The sequence below is a fragment of the Geotrypetes seraphini genome, chromosome 10 (assembly GCF_902459505.1).
Source record: "Geotrypetes seraphini chromosome 10, aGeoSer1.1, whole genome shotgun sequence".
In the NCBI taxonomy this organism is placed as follows: Eukaryota; Metazoa; Chordata; class Amphibia; order Gymnophiona; family Dermophiidae; genus Geotrypetes; species Geotrypetes seraphini.
The window spans coordinates 1,858,436-1,875,669 of NC_047093.1; the positions used below are offsets into that span (position 1 = coordinate 1,858,436).

General features: G+C 42.7%; 1 protein-coding gene across 4 annotated transcripts in view; it reads right to left on the minus strand.

The window, feature by feature from the left end:
• ASPSCR1 (ASPSCR1 tether for SLC2A4, UBX domain containing) overlaps positions 1-17,234 on the minus strand; it is a 170,234-nt gene that overhangs the window by 5,990 nt on the left and 147,010 nt on the right. For all 4 annotated transcript variants that reach the window (XR_004540796.1, XR_004540797.1, XM_033960227.1 and 1 more), the window contains one exon: positions 6,082-6,251. Coding sequence is in view for 2 of the 4 variants with exons in the window: in XM_033960227.1 (XP_033816118.1) it covers positions 6,082-6,251 (170 nt within the window). In the remaining 2 variants the exon portion in view is untranslated. The remainder of the gene's footprint in view (positions 1-6,081; positions 6,252-17,234) is intronic.

Genomic DNA, 17,234 nt, shown 5'->3' on the forward strand with positions numbered 1-17,234 from the left:
AATTACTGTTGAATAAGGGGAGGAGGAAAGGGAGAAGGGGTATTCCTGGACAAGGGAGGGGAAGGGGCTACTTCTGACAGGGGAGAAGGGAAGGGATGAGAATTACTGTTGGATAAGGGGAGGAGGAAAGGGAGAAGGGGTACTCCTGGACAAGGGAGGAGAAGGGGCTACTGCTGACAGGGGAGAAGGGGAAGGGAAAGGATGAGAATTACTGTTGGATAAGGGGAGGAAAGGGAGAAGGGGTACTCCTGGACAAGGGAGGAGAAGGGGCTACTGCTGACAGGGGAGAAGGGGAAGGGAAAGGATGAGAATTACTGTTGGATAAGGGGAGGAGGAAAGGGAGAAGGGGTACTCCTGGACAAGGGAGGGGAAGGGGCTACTACTGAAAGGGGAGAAGGGGAAGGGAAGAGAGTTACTATTGGATAAGGGGAGGATAATGGAGAAGGTACTGCTGGACAAGGGAGGAGGAACATTGGAAGGAAACAGCTGGCAGGGAGATTAGAGGAGGGGAAGGAGTCAGGATGGAATGGAGAGATCAGATGAGGGAAAGGGGAGACAGAGGAATGACAAGGTAGAGAGAGATTGATGCTGGGAAGGTGGGTCAGATGAAAAATAAGGAAATAGGGACAAAGATGCTAGATCTGGTGTAGGAGAGAGGGGCATAGAAAGAACGCAGATACCATATGGGAAGGGGAGGGGTAGAGAGCAGAAAGTGGATGGAAGAGGCAGATGCTGGATTGAAGAGACAGAGGGCAGACGCTGGATGGAAGAGAGTGAAAAGACGATGAAAACAGAAACCAGAGACAACAAAAGGTAGAAAAAAATAATTTTATTTCTATCTTGTGATTAGAATATATCAGATTTAAAATATGTATCCTGCTAGAGCTCATGTTAGACATAACTGGGGAGTGCAAAGCCCAGGCAGTGCGTCTTTAGCTTCCAGCTGGCTTAGGGCTCTCTCTGACTAGACTGGGATGAACACAGAAGATTTAGAATCAGAAAATAATATTAAAGATTGAACTAGGCCAGTTACTGGGCAGACTTGTACGGTCTGTGTCTGTGCATGGCCGTTTGGAGGAGGATGGGCAGGGGAGGGCTTCAATGGCTGGGAGGGTGTAGATGGGCTGGAGTAAGTCTTAACAGAGATTTCGGCAGTTGGAACCCAAGCACAGTACCGGGTAAAGCTTTGGATTCTCGCCCAGAAATAGCTAAGAAGAAAAAAAAAAAAAAATTTAAATTGAATCAGGTTGGGCAGACTGGATGGACCATTCGGGTCTTTATCTGCCGTCATCTACTATGTCACTATGTCACTATGAGGCAGTTGCCCTAGTTGCACTCCCCCTAACACCATTCCTGCCATGTGTGAATGCGGTATTCTGTTAGCATGATATTTGTGTAGCATTCTGTAATAATTTGGCTTATTTAGTTTTCTTGATAGAGGGGATATATGTGAAGGGGAGGGGAGACGGGGGTTTTGTTGATCCTTGCCCTGTATTATTTATATTTATAAAATGACAATTGTACAGAATATTGTTTCTTTTTATACTTTAATAAAATATGTTCAATATAAAATCATAACTATTTGAGGCTTGTGCGGATGGGATCAGATGGTTAACGGGACCGAGCTCACGAGGACAGGGCGGCAATGGGGTTTTTAAAAATTTCAGTCTTATTAGTTTGCCGGTCCACGAAATAATTATTTTATTTCCGCCGGTCCATAGGTGTAAAAAGGTTGAAGAACACTGATCTAGAGTGATACCCAGTATTTTTATGTTTTGGAGATTGGGTGTTCATGGTTGTTTATTTTTAGTGAAGTTTTCGTTATTTTGCCGTTGGGGCTTGCCAAGAAGATTTTTGTTTTCTCTGTGTTTAGTTTTAGTTTGAAACTGGTGGTCCATTTTTCGATTTCCATCATAGTATGTGAGAGTTTATCTCTAGTTTCATTTGTGATGTCAGTTATGGGGATTAGGATGGTTATATCGTCTGCGTATATGTAGTGTTTTAGGTTTAGTTGTTGTAGAAGGTGACCTAAGGATGCGAGGTAGATGTTGAATAATGTGGGTGATAGAGGGGAGCCTTGAGGTACCCCTGAAGGGTTTTCCCATGTGTTGGAGTAATTTCCGTTGCTGGTTACTCGGTAGGATCTGTTTGTTAGGAATTCTTGGAACCATTTCATTACCTTTCCCGAGATTCCTATTGCGTCTAGGCACAGTAGCATGATTTTGTGGTCTACTAGGTCGATTTTGTGGTCTAGTTGCAGAATCAGAGCGCTTTTGCCTTTGCTGAAAAGTTCATAGAGTTGGTTTAGTATGGACGCTATGACAGTTTCTGTGCTGTATCCTTTTCTGAAGCCTGATTGGTGTTCACTGAGAATGTTAAATTTGTCTATGTAGTCCGTTAGTTGTAGGTTGACCAATCCTTCCTGTAGCTTAGTGAAAAGGGGAATGCTTGCTATGGGTCTGTAATTGGTTGTTAGAGCTATTGAGGTTTTTTGATTTTTGGGGATAGGAGTAATCAGTATTAGAGAATGACACGGTGGCGGTTTACCTGCGGCCACCGCGTTTAGCCGCGGGTAACCCGCCAAAACGGGGAACGAAAACTAGCAGTCGCTGCGGGGACGGGGACAAGGCCATTCACCGCCCCGTGGAGCGGTGAATGGTCTTGTCCCCGCAGTGAGGCATGAAGGATCGCGCGGTCCCCGCAGCCCACACCCGCCTGCCCAATCGATCCTAGTGATTAGCCAGCTCTCTCCCTTCTCCTCACCTTAGTTTGTAGGTTTTCTTTTTCGGCGACCCGCACGCTATCAAAGAGTCGCGCACTCGCTGCTGCTCAGTTTCGATCTTCTGCTCTGACGCAACTGGAAACAGGAAGTTGCAGCAGAGCAGAAGATTGAACACTGAGCAGCCGCGTGTGCGCGGCTCTTTGGGAAAGCGTGCAGGTCGCTGAAAAAGAAAGCCTGCAAACTAAGGTGAGAAGGGAGAGAGCTGGCTAAATACTAGGATCGATTAGGCAGGCGGGTGGGGGCTCCGTGGACTGTGCGATCGCCCGTGTTCCCAGCTCAAACTGGAAGGAGGGAGTGAAAGGGAAAAGGATTCTGGGCCAAGGGGACGAAGATGGAAAGAAAAACCCACAGCAGGAAAGAAAGGGAAGGACAAGCAGGTGAGCCAGATGCTAGAAGCAGGGGGGGGGGGGGAGGAAGAAAGAGGGAAAAAAGCTAGATGGGGTTGAAAAGAAGAGACACACTGGTATGGAAGAGGAAGATAGGGGAAATCTGGATACAGGAAGGTAACAGAAAGAGGGGAAATTATGTGCATGGGGCATAGGGACAGAGACATAAAGGGGACATGCCATGGGGATGGTATATGGACACAGGGGGGGGCAATGGCAGATACATAGGGGAGATATTAGAAATGGGGAAACTAGGAGCACAGAAGCGAGATGGTTTCTGGGGATGGGACAGGGACCGAGCTTGCAGGCTCCAGTGGCTTGCACAAATTACATTGTAACGTGCCATGAAAATAAGAGGGAGGAAGGTAGATAGATAGGCCACACGAGAGGAGCTGAAGGGTGGTAGAAAGGAACAGATGGTAAAGGAGGGAGGGAAGGGTGGTGGTGGAAAGGAATAGGACAGACATTGAAGGAGGGTGGAGAGGAACAGACCCTGAAGGGAAATGTGGAAGACAGAATGGGAAGAAGACAGATGCCAGACTATGGGGGAGCGGAGGGAAGAAGATGGGTGCTAGACCAATTGGGGGGGGTGAAGGGAGAGGCACAGTAACAGCAAATGGAAGACGCAGAGAGAAGACACACAGCGGATGGAAGGAATTGAATGAGAAGATGTGGAAAGCAGAAACCAGACAACAAAGGTAGAAAAAAAATTCTATTTATTTATTTTTTGCTTTAGGATAAAGTAGTATATTAGTTGTGTTGATAAAAATTTATAAACAAAGCCCTGCCAGCTGAACATCTCTTTCTCTAGTTCAGCAGCAGGAACTTTGATTTATAAGAAAGGAATAAGCTAAATATTACAGTACTAAGGCTTATATGGATGCAGCGGGGACAGTGACGGGGCGGTGAATGGGATGGCAGGGGCGGTGAAAGGGATGGCGGTGACGGTGACGGGGCGGTGAAGGGAACGGTGGTGCAGAGGATGGTGGGCCGGGGACGGGACAGTGACGGGGACAGATTTTTTCCCCATGTCATTCTCTAATCAGTATGTGTCCCATATCCTTCTTTAAGGTTCCATTTGTAAGGGCAGTTGTTAACCAATTGAATAGTTCCATTTTGAATTCAGGGGGGGCAGCTGTCATGAGTTTAGGGGAACATTCGAGTAGACAGTTAGATTTGGTATATTTGCTGAATAAACTTAGGAACTGGTGCCAGTTTGGGAATTCGAAGTGATCCCAGTTCATGTCTGCTCTGGGAACCTGATCATGGGGTTCAAGGTATTGAAGTGTATTGGTTGTGGGTGTGAGAAGAGTAGTTCTTAGGTCAGCGATTTTATTTTTTTAAAAAGTTAGCTAGTTTTTGAGCAGATGGGGGGCTCTCATTGTCCTTTTTCAGAATTTGTGTTGTCTGTTAACGTTTTTACCAGTTTGAATAATTCTTTACTGTTTATTTTTGTTGAATCAATTTTTTGTGCGTAGTGTATTGTGCGTTTTTCTTTGATCAGGTTTTTGTATATTTTTATTATTTGTTTCCAGTTTATCCTGTCTATTTCATTGTTTGTTTTTTGCCAGATTCTTTCCAATTTTCTTAGTTCCTGTTTGCTGGTTAGTAATTCTACGTCAAACCATTCGTTTGGTGGTCTATCTTTCTTTCTGTATGTTTGGTATGGGGCTATTTGGTCTAGGAGGTCTTTACTGAACTTTTCCCATCTTGTTGGAAATTCCTGCATTTCGTTGGTGGTGGGGTGTAGCTCAGCTCATACTGAGCTCAGAATTCTGTTGGGTTTATGGTATCACGACTGGTTATAGTTTTTGTGTTTTTATTTTTGTGTTTCAGCTGTGGACTCTTTATTTGCCAATGAAGGTTGAAATTGCATATGTAGTGGTCTGACCAGATGCATTTTTTCCAGGTCCCTGTGTAGTATTGTATTTTCGGGTCGAGGGTTTCTTTTTGAGAGAAAGTGATTAAGTCCAGTTTGTGTCCCTTATCATGGGTTATCTCTGTGTCTGGAATTGGAAAATCAGTGACAATAGGAAGTTGGTAATTTCGGTTACTTCAGGCTTTCCCTTTTGTTCTAGGTGTAAGTTTATGTCCCCCAGGAGTAGATTGTATGATCCTTTTAGTGTGTTTACGGTTAGGAATTCGAAGAATTCATCTCTTGCATTTGACCATTTTTTGGGTGGGATGTAGAATAGGGTAGTAGTCAGTGATTCTTCTAGTTTGGCGTTAGTGATTTTGCAGGTTAGTATTTCGAGGTTTTCTGATGTTTTGGAGTCTGAGTGTAGTTAAAGGGTTCTTTTAGTATGATCGCTAGGCCGCCTCCTTTTTTCCAGTTTCTAGATAGTGGGAGTATTTTGTATCCCTGGGGTAACATTTCTTTCATGATGATGTCTGTGTCTGAGATCATCCATGTTTCTGTAAGGAATAGGAAATCTGGTTTTGTTTGCGATATCCAGTCGTTTATTATGTGTGCTTTGTTTCTCACAGAGCAGGTATTTAGATAGTATCCAGTGATGTTTCCTTAGTTGGTTGGGGTTGAAGTTTCGGAATATATAATCTTTTTTAGGTTTCCATTTTTGGTCTGGTTTTTGTGTGGTTTGCGGTTGGTGTTTATCACCGGGATTTGGAATGGGCCTAGTTCTGGGTAGATTTTTTGTGGTTGGTGGGGGTTTGTTGCTTTGGGTAGTTTGGCTGGTTGTGCCAGATTGGATGGTTGTGAATGGGTTGATGGGATTTGACTTCATGAGATGGCTTAGGGAAATCCACTGCTTATTCCTAAGATAAGCAGCATAAAATCTGTTTTACTATGTGGGATCTAGCTAGATACCTAGGACCTAGGTTGGCCACTGTTGGAAACAGGATACTGGTCTTGATGGCCCCTCGATCTATCCCAGTATAGCAATTCTTATGTACCTGGCAATTTTAGCCATTTAGGCACTTTTCCTGGGTCATTTCTGATTGGTCGTGGTACTTCATCTGGTTTAACTGGATCTAAATACGCTGCTGGTCTTTCCACAACAGCTACCTCCTGTGTCTCAGCTTCATTTTTCACAGCAGCTGGAATCGGTGATCGTGGCATTGACCTAGTAGGGCATAAATTAAAGTGAGGTTTTCTCTATTAGATTGTAAACCACTTTGGGCATACCCTCATTTAGCAGTATATTAAGTGCTTTTAAACAATAAATTACACATTTGTGTACTACCAACCTTATTCTCATTTAAAAAAAACTCTCTCCTGCATCTAATCATTCATTAGCTTATTATTCATCTACTTTCAACCCTAGTTTTAACCCTTTTATGCCATGACTGAGATGAAGCCTTAAAGCACAGTTACTTACCTGTAACAGGTGTTATCCAGGAACAGCAGGCAGATATTCTCAGATGGGTGACGTCATCCACAGAGCCCAATACGGACAGTGAAAAGTGTACTGTCACTTTAAGCTTCAATGAAGCTTTGTGACTGCCTGCACCACATATGCGTGAGTGTCTTCCCACCCGATGCCAGCTCATGAGGTCATCAGTTCTATGCCCACGTGAAGAAGCCAACTAGGGGAGGTGGGTGGGCTGTGAGAATATCTGCCTGCTGTCCCTGAATAAAACCTGTTACAGGTAAGTAACTGTGCTTTATCCCAAGACAAGCAGGCAGCATATTCTCACATCGACATTTCTCTGTCTTGGTCCAATCAATCATATTATCTTGACTAGATTACTGCAATGCTATCTATCTTGGCATCACAAAGATCTGTCTCCAAAGATTACAATTAATCCAGAATACTGCTGTGAAGCTAATCTTTGGAAAAAATAATTTGACCATGTGACCCCTTTGCTCCTGAGTATTCATTGGCTCCCGGTTTATCTTAGAATTCAATTCAAATGTGCTTGCATCTCTTTCAAAATTTTATATGGCATTTTTATTCCCCTCGTTCCCTTATTATGGAATGCTTACAGATTTTCCTTTGCAAGAGGCATCCAACAATTCAAACTCTCCCTTCCTTCTAGAAAAGGAATTAAAGGAGTTAAGATCTTCAGTCAATCTCTAGCTTTCAAACTTTCTCAACTAGGTAATGAACTCCCCTTAATTCTGAGGAGCCCCAGTTCTTTCCAATCTTTCCATAAATTTCTAAAAACTTTTCTTTTTGCTAAACATTTTGAAAACTAATCTCTTTGAAACTTTTGCTATTGCTTTCTTTAATTTTTATTTAATCATTGTAAACTTTCTTTAGTTTTTATCTAATTGTTGTAAACCGAGTCAAACTTCCTTAGGTTGATGACCCGGTATATAAAGTTAAGCTTTAGTTTAGATGGGATTTCCTAGCTTAACTGAAAGGGAGGGAGGGAGAGTTGGCCTCTAAATAAAGAATAAATGGTGCAGTACCACTGAATGAACTTTGACATACCATCTGATATGAGTATGTATAGAGTTACAGAAGGAGAAGGAAATTGGTGAACTAGTAATTGGTACAAAAGTGTGCCCAATAAGAGTAAAAAAACAAATACCATCTTAGATGCCGGCTAACCATGTCAAGATGGAGCAATGAAGACAAATAGATCAGACAGCCGAAAATTATTAGTCCTTTCCAAATAATGGAGTAAGACTCTTTTGACGTCCAGCTTGTGCAAGATCTGATCCTTTTGCTTAGAGCCTGAGGAATGAAACACAGGCAAATGAACCTCCTTGTTGACAGGTAGAAAGGACGGTACAGTATGAAGAACAATTCCTATGTCCATGATTTGGATAAAGGATTCCCAGTACGAAAGAGCTTGAAGCTCCAAAATACACCATGCCAAGACAATGGCAACCAGAAAGACAGTCTTGATCATCAGATCCAAAAGAGTAGCATCCTTTAATTGCCCCATGGGGCTTCCACAAGATCCCATAGAATGATGTTAAGATTCCACGAAGGGAAAGGAGGATGCAAACCAAGAGCCCCCCCCCTCAAAAACTGGGTAACATCTGGATGAGCAGAAGCTAACTAGAACCCCTGCGTGCCCTGAAGCACAAAAGTCCAGCTACCTGAACTTTAAGGGAGGCCACCGCTAAACCTTTATCTAAACCTTCTTGAAGAAAGGGCAGGACCACCAAAATGGGAGCCCGCTCAGGCTCCATGTGGTCCTTATCACACCACTGTTGGAAAGCCTTCCAGGCTTTGGCATAAGAAGCCATAGTTGAGGGTTTCTTGGACTTTAAAAGCATTGAGATAACCACATCTGAATAACCGTGCCTCATCAAGGCTGAGCACTCAAGAGCCATGTTGTAAGACCAAAGCGCTGTAGGTTCTCCATAGGCACCGGACCCGAAGGTTGCGATGAAGAGGGAATTTAAGCTTCCTGTCCCACTGAAGACAAATGAGATCCGCATACTACGGGTGGCAAAGCCACTCCAGAGCAACCAGAATCATGAGGCCGGAATGCGTCACTATCCGGCACATAACCCAACCAACCAGAAGCCATGGAGGGAACACATGAAGGAGATCATGAGCTGGCCAGGGTTGAACCAAGGCTTCCACACTCTGTTCTTTGACTGAAGAAGCGCTTGATATTTGATTTCTCTGCTGAAGCTATCAAGTCCATCTGGGGCTGACCCCAGCACTGTACGATCAGACAGAACGCTTTCTGCGAGAGGAACCATTCTCCCAGGTCCAGGACTTGTCAACTGAGGAAGTCTGCCTATATGTTGTTGACTCTGGCCACGTGCACCGCCAAGAGAGACAGAAGATGTAACTGCCCAGCAAAACAGCACGCAAACTTCCTGGCCCAAGGGAGCGTTTCTTGTGCCCCCTTGACAATTTACATATGCCACCGCTGTGGCAATGTTTCATATGGCGTTAGTTAGTCTTCATGGATTTCTTGAATAGCAGGATTTTTATTTCTTTTCTGAAAGTTTTGTAGTCTGGGGTTGAGATTAGTAGATTGGGGAGTTGGTGGTCTAGTTTTGCTGCTGTGTGGCTAGAAGGCCATCGTACATTTTTTTTCTGTTTGATGTCTCAGATTGGAGGGTATGTGAATGCTGTCTGGGTTCTCCTGTGTCTGGTTGTGGTAGTTTGGATTAGGCGGTTGTTCAATAGGCTGGGCTGTCACCATTTATGGATTTAAATAATAGACAGTAGAATTTAAATAATATTCTTGCTTGAATTGAGAGCCAGTGTGAGTCGAGGTGTGCCTCGGTGATGTGATCGTGTTTTCTTAGTGAATAGATTAGTCTCAGGGCTGTGTTTTGTACTGTTTGTAGTTGTATTATCATTGTTGCGGGGCAGGGGAGATATAGGATGTTGCAGTAGTCAAGGAGACCTAGGACTAGGGACTAGACCATGAGCTGAAATTGTTTTCTGTCAAAGAATTTTTGAACTTGCCTTAGGTTTCTCATGACCGCGAATGATTTCTGTATTGTTTTGTTGATTTGTGGTTGCATGGTGTAGCATCGGTCTATCGTCATTCCCAGAAGTTTTAGAGTGGGTTGAATGGGGTATGTGATTGAGTTTATTACTAGGTTTGTTATGGATGGGGTTTTATTTATTTATTTTTTTTTAGAAGTATGAATTTTGTTTTGTCTGAGTTCAGTTTTAGTTTGTGGTCTTTCATCCATATTGCCACTGTTTTTAGAGTTCTGTGTAGTGTGTCTGACATGGTGGGCGTTGGCTAATTAAAAGGAAGGAGAATGGTGATGTCGTCTGCATAGCTATAGGAGATTAAGCCTATTATGTCTAGGCAGGTGCCGAGGGATGCAATGTAGAGATTGAAGAGTGTTGGGGATAATGGCGATCCTTGGGGTACGTCACAGGGGTTGGACCATGGTTCTGATTTTTCTTTGTTTGTCTTTACTCTATAGGTCCTGGATTGTAGGAATCCTTGAAACCATGTGTGTACTTTGCCTGTGATTCCTACTGTATCTAGTATTTGTAGCAGGATGTCATGGTTTACCAGGTCAAAAGCTGCGGTGAGATCTAGTTGTATAATCGGCATTTTTTTGCCTGTGTTGAGGTGTTGTCTAGCTGTGTCCAGAAGGGAGCCTAATAGTGTCTCAGTGCTGAAATTGGTTCTGAATCCAGACTGTGCAGGGTGAAGCAAACTGTGGTTTTCTAGGTAGTTGGTGAGGAGTTTAGCTACGAGGCCTTCCATTAGCTTGACATATAGTGGAATTGAGGCTATGGGTCTGTAGTTGGATGGTTGATCTATTGCTCCTTTTGGGTCTTTTAAGATCGTGGTGACGATTTAGGAGAGGTCTTGTGGGAAAAGGTCATCTGTGAGCATGATTTGTATCCATTGCATGAGGAGATTGCGGAATTTTAGCCTGGAGGTATGGAGGGCATTGGTTGAGGTCGCAAGCTGCATGGCTATATTTTTTGTAGTTTGTTAAGGTCGGACCATTGTATTTTGGAGAAGTGGGACCAGGTTCTATTTGCTACAGCTGATTCTTTTTCTGTGGGGGGCATTGTGATTTCTTCTAGGTGGATTGTGGTTCCTGCGAAGTTTGTCCTGGCAGTTGTAATTTTGTTTTTAAAGTATTCAGCTAAAAGGGTGGCTGAAGGTGGAGGGTTGTCGTTTTTGGCTAGGTAGGGTTTGGTGTCTGTGAGTTCTTTTAGTAATTGGAATAGTTTTTTTGTGACTTGGGCTTCCATGCCTATTTGGTTTGTGTAGTATGTCTTTCTTTTTTCTTTTAGTTTTAGTTTGTATTGTTGGTTTAGTTTTTTCCATGCTGCTCTTCTGTGTTCTTGGTTACTTTTTCTCCATTTTCTTTCTAGTCTGCATTGTCTTTTGAGTAGGAATAGTTCATTGTTGAACCATTTGTCTGAGCATCTGCTGATTCATGTACCAATCAGTTTGCAATCACTTTGCGACCATGCTCCCATTCACTAATCGTACTCCCGATCTGATTCCTGCCCGATCTGATCTGCGCATGCAAATGAGGGGGAATTGCATGCAAATATAGGAAGGAAGCGATTCACAAAAGAAAACTTCAGGAATACCGACTGGGCTGGCCGATCAAAAGAAGTGTCTGCTGGGGACCAGTCGCTCACCGCCTTTCCAACTGTCCTGCTCTCTGCCTGAAATCCCAGCCCTGCAGCCCTGAAACTATCCAAAAAGTGCCCAGCTCTCTGCTACTCTCCTGTCTTCTCCCCTTGCCTCTCTGCCCCATTTCCCCAATGTTGCCCTGCTCTCTTTGGCCATGCCCCGCTGCGAGCCCATGTTTTTAACCTGCGGGTTAAAAGCGGGGCTACACTTCTCGCCACCAGCTGATCTCCTTCACGTCATTTGCAGGGTCAGAGGTGATCGGAGATCAGGATGTGTTGGGGCAGGCATGTCGGCATTCCCTGTTACAAGTACAGGCATAAATATTTGCCCTATTGACTCGAGTCCTCCCCATGCTCTCCACATATAACTTGCATTATCATTTCGCTTTAGAGACAAGAGGCACATTTGGAAAATGTATAAAGAAAATATAGAGTTCTTGGATACCACAGAGCGCTCTCTAACAGCTGTCTGCAAATATTTTCACCATGATAATTCTTGCTGAGAGTAAATCACTGGGGTTAAGATAGCTCATAGCCTCCTTGAACCCCCTCTCCCTCCTATGCTTGTGCTGAGAGCCAACACATGCGCGGACCATCTAAGGGAAATAAGATGGTCCACACATGGGTCCCGATTGCTCTGCAGCGATCCGTCCAGTGACTGTGCGGGCGTGCCTCAGAGTGCATTAATTTGCATAAGGAGGCTTGCTGAATTAATTGCCCAAGAAGACTTGTAAACGGATCAGCCATGGATCGCCTGGCAAAGGTAGGCTTCGTGAATCTAGCCCTAAGTCTTGCAGCTGGTTTATTGGGCAGTTATTGCTAGTCTCCTTCTCCCACCTCTTGACTGTAGGCAGGCTGTATTACAGAGTATAGAAAGGTGTTTTAATAGAAAATTACATTGGAGATAGGTTTCACAGCCACATTGGAGGTATCACTTTGGATGAATCTCTCACTTTTCATGATCATATAAGTACAGTTATAAGAAAATGTTTTTATCGTTTAAGAATGATACGCTCTCTAACTAAATTTCTTGACATATCGGCTTTAAATATTTTAATCCATTCACTAGTTAATTCTTGTCTGGATTATGGCAATGCCTTATACCATGGTATTACCAAAAAAGAGTTAAAATGTTTACAAATAATCCAGAATACAGCAGTAAAAGTCATTTACAAGACCAAAAAATATGACCACGTAACTCCTCTTCTGATAAAAGCCCATTGGCTTCCCATCCATCACCGTGTTACTTATAAAACTCTATTATTGACTTTTAAAACAAGAAACACTGGACAGCCAGATTTTATTAAAAAATTTTTGATATCGCACACTACATCTCGTTTTCTTCATTCTTTGGAGCAAAATTTATTAGCAATTCCAACCCTGAATCATATCAACACTAGAAGAAACACTATCTTTTTAGTAGTTGCCCCAACACTCTGGAATTCGGCACCAAATGCTTTAAGAGAGATAACTAATCTTGAGAAATTTAAATCTTTTCTTAATACATTCCTTTTTAAAGATGCCTTTTCAAGTATAAATTTCCTTTTAAGGATTTTAAAAACTTCTTTATTTTTTATGAGTCCTCTTATATTGGACTTATTTGTTTTTAACCCCTTCCTTATGTTTATACCTTTACATCTTACTTTTCTTTAACCATTGTAGTCTACCCTTTTTTCCACTCGTACCCGTTTCTCTAGTCTAGTATGTTATTATTTTGTAGAGTATGTGGAGCGGTGAATGGCCTTGTCCCTGCAGTTAAGTATTTTGCACACGTTGCATCACATCACCCCTCACAATCGTGTGGTCCAGCAGCCCCCTCTCTCCCGATCACTGCAGTCCGGGCATCTTCTTCCCTGCCTCCCCTTCGCTGGCAATTTTCATTGTTGTATCTCCGAGCAACACAGTCATTTTCACAAGTTGCATGCAGCTGCCTGAAACTTCTCCTCTGTCGCAACCGGAAACAGGAAGTTGCATCAAAGGAGAAGTTTCAGATCAGCCGCATGCAACTTGAGAAAAGGCTCAGGCCACTTGGAGATAGAACAATGAAAATTGCCAGGGGAGGGAAGGGAGATGGCCAGACTGCAGTGATCAGGAGGGGGCTGCTGCAAAGGGCACTGAAGGGAAGTGGAGAGAGAGGAATAGATGCTGAAGGGAAATGGGGAGGAGAGGAGGGAGGAGCAGACATTGCATGTGAGTGGGTAGGAGAGGGGAGAAGACGCTGAAGGGAAGTGGGGAGGAGAGAGGGGAGCACGTACTGGATGGAAGGAGGGGATAAAGAAAAAAGGGCACATGCTTGATTAGGGAGACAGATACCAGATCTGAGGGGGGAGGAAAGGAGGAGATGCTAAAAACCACCTGGGGAAGGGCAGAAGACAGAGATGCCAGACTATGGGGGAACAGAGGGAAAAATATGGGGGTAGAGGGAGAGATGGAAGGGAGAGGCGGACAGTTTCTGGTAGAGGCATACAAACAGAGCAGATACCATATGGAAGAGGCAGAGAGAAGAGAGACAGTGGATGGAAGGAATAGAATGACGAGAAGATGAGAAAAGCAGAAACCAGACAACAAAGGTAGGAAAAAATTTCTATTTCATTTCTTTTTTTGCTTTAGGTTAAAGTAGTATTGTAATAATAATAAAAAAAAAATTATTTTTATATACCTCCAAAGCCATGATAATTTGAGGCAGTTTACAACAAGAGGCGCTGGACAATCAGCGAAGGAGTTACAATTCTAAGTCATCGAAGTAGTACAATACAAAGTCGAAGAAGTTACAATGCAAAGTCATTGGAAATAAGGTACAGGTTGGGAGGAGTGATATACTAGATTCATAGGTTACAATTGGTTAAACAAATTCGTTTTTATTGATTTTCTAAAATTGAGGTAAGATGAGGACTGGTTGATGATGTTAGCCAGCCAGTCGTTCCATTTACCTGCCTGAAAGGCGAGAGTTCTGTCCAGGAATCTTTTGTAGCGACAGTCCTTTAACGGATGGCAAGGAGAACAAATGAACTCTGCATGCGGTCTTAATGGAACTGTCCAGATTAAATTGAGAAACCAGATACAAAGGGGCCAGGCCAAAAATTGATTTATAGCAAAGGCAAAAAAATTTAAACAAAATTCGTGCTTCCAAGGGCAGCCAGTGAAGTTTTTGATAGTAGGAACTGATGTGTTTCCATTTTCTCAACCCAAAAATCAGTCGAACTGCTGAATTTTGAATGATTCAGAGTTTTTGTAGGTTTTTTTTTAAGGTACCCAAATAAATGATGTTGCAGTAGTCAAGTGTGCTTAGAATGGAAGATTGAACCAATAAGCTGAATGATACTGCGTCAAAATATTTTCTGATGGTTCTGAGTTTCCATAAGGTCAAGAAGCATTTCCTAACCAAAAAGTCCGTGTGTACATTTAGGGTAAGGTGTTGGTCCAGGGTCACTCCCAGAATTTTTATGGAATCTTCAATAGGGAAGGCCTGACCGTTCACAAAAATTGTTGAGTCTTTAATTTTGTCATTTGGGCTTGCTAAGAAACATTTGGTTTTGTCCGAGTTGAGTTTTAGTTTGAATTCGGTCATCCATAATCCGATCTAATTTTAAATGAATGACAGGTGATTCTTTGTTTCAGACGACAGGGATGTAAAGAGGATGATGTCGTCTGCATAGATGTAGAATTTGACTTAAGTTTTGCAGTAAGTTCCCAATGAGGCGAGGTAAATGTTAATGTTGGAGAAAGGGGGGGAGCCCTGCGGCACTCTGCAAGAGTTTACCCAGCTATTGGATTGTTTATTGTCACTGTAGACTTGATATGATCGTTTAGTCAAAAAGCCCTGAAACCATTTTAATACATTACCTGAAAGACCAATTGACATCAAACACTCAATCAGAATGGTATGATCGACCAGATCGAAGGCACTGCTTAAGTCTAATTGCAGAACTAGAGCACTTTTGCCTTAACTGAAAAGGCTATGGAGGAAATCTAGTAATGAAGCAATGACAGTTTCGGTACTAAACCCCGATCGAAAGCCTGATTGGTTGTCATGTAGTATGCTGAATTTGTCTAAATACATTACTAAGTCCTGATTGACCAAACCTTCTATCAGCTTTACAAATAAGGGAGTGCTCGCAATGGGTCTGTAATTAGATATCTGCTTAGCAGATTTTTTAGGATTTTTTAGAATTGGTGTGATCAAAATCTGGCCTAGATCCTCGGGAAATGTGCCGGTCTGCAATAGAGAGGAAAGCCAGTAGTATAGCTTGGCTTTGAAGATGACTGGAGCAACTTTCATAATATTTGGTGGGTATCAGTCTAATCTGCAATAGGAATCAGCATATTTCATGTAAGTTTTGCAGAATTGTTGTCAGGAAGGAGTAGTGAAGTTATTCCAGGACATGTCTACCCTAGGTCCATCTTTGTGTTGAGCAACTGGGTAGGACCAGTGGTTGGTTGTGGAAACCGTTAGTATGGATATTAAGTTATTTATTTTGTTCTTAAAAAATTCGGCCAAAGCGTTTGCAATTGGTGGGGAATGTAAGGTGGAACTGGAGAAGGCCTGAGTATTGTAAAGATTGTTAACTAATTCAAAGAGGTTTTTATTATTGGTGTTTGGTGAGCCTATTTTTTGGGCGTAAAAATTAGTGCGTTTCTCTATTATTAGTTTCTTGTATTCTTTTAGTTTTAGTCTCCAATTCGATCTCCCTTCACTATCTCCTGATTTCAACCATAGTCTTCTTTCAAGTTTCCGTAACTCTCGTTTCACGTTTCCTAGCTCGGCATCATACCAACCATCCAAATTCTTATTTCTCACTTTTCTTGATTTAATGGGGGCCATTTTGTTTAGAATCTGAGTATTCATGTACTCATGAGTACTCAAGAATCCACCGAGAAGGAGTCTGAAACTGGGCTAGAAGTTATGTCATAATGTGACCAGAATTCTACTGGATTCACCAAGCCTCTGCAAGCTACCATTTTATTATTCCTTTTTTTCTTCTTGGGTTGTTTGGCGAGTGTCTTACTAGCCAGCTAATTTGGAAATTGCATAATCGGTGGTCCGACCATAAAGAATCCGACCAGGTAGCTTGTCAGGGGCCGGCACAAAGAAGTCTAGTGAGGAAATGAAGGATAGCAAATCTTTGGAGTCACCCTGCTCTGTCTGCTCTAGGTGAATATTCAGATCACTAGTCAGTAGGTTATAGGGGCCTGTTATAGAGTTTGTAAGGAGGAATTCATAGAAATTGTCCTTAGCTGTGGCCATTTCTTAGGGGGAATGTAAAACAGGGTAATTATTAAGCCGTCTTCTAACTGATTAGACCAAAGTTTACAAGAAAGGATGTCTAGGTCCGCTGAGGAATTTGAAGCTAGGTTAGAAGACTCGAAGGACTCTCTTAAGATAATAGCTAATCCTCCCCCTTTTCCCCTGCTTCTAGGTTGAGATATAATTTTAAACCCAGGGAGCAGACAGTCGCGAATAATAATGTTGCTATCTGCAGTCAGCCATGTTTCCGTTAGGAGGACAAAGTGAGGGTTGGTCTCCTCCAGCCAGTCTTTGACCAGTTGTGCCTTATTCCTGATAGATCGTATATTTAGAAATCTTGAAGGATTTGATGATCAGAAGGGTCAGTGGTTAGAGCGTAGGTGATCTTCCTCAGTGATCGCTGTTTTTTGCAATAAGGTTTGCAAGGTTTTTTTTGAAGGGGATACAATCGGGATATGGAAGGGATCCCCATTCGGAATAATCATATAGAACTCGGTTTGTTGTTCTAAGAGGGTCTGAGTTGGTAAGGTGGGGCCTTGTGAGGACTGGGATAGGAATGGTGTATAATGCATCAGCTGACCAGCTTTTGTAACAGATCCAATAAAACATAAAAACCCAGATCAAATGCTTGTATAAAGGTGCCATTATGTTAAAGTGAGCAATAGAGAAAGCTTAGTCCTAGTCGAATAAACCTAAGCAAAGCTAGTCCTAGTCGAACAAACCTAAGTATAGCTTAGTCCTAGTCAAACAAACCTAAGTATAACTTAGTCCTAGTCAAACAAACTTAATCAATTGTGAACAGAGTCGAGCTC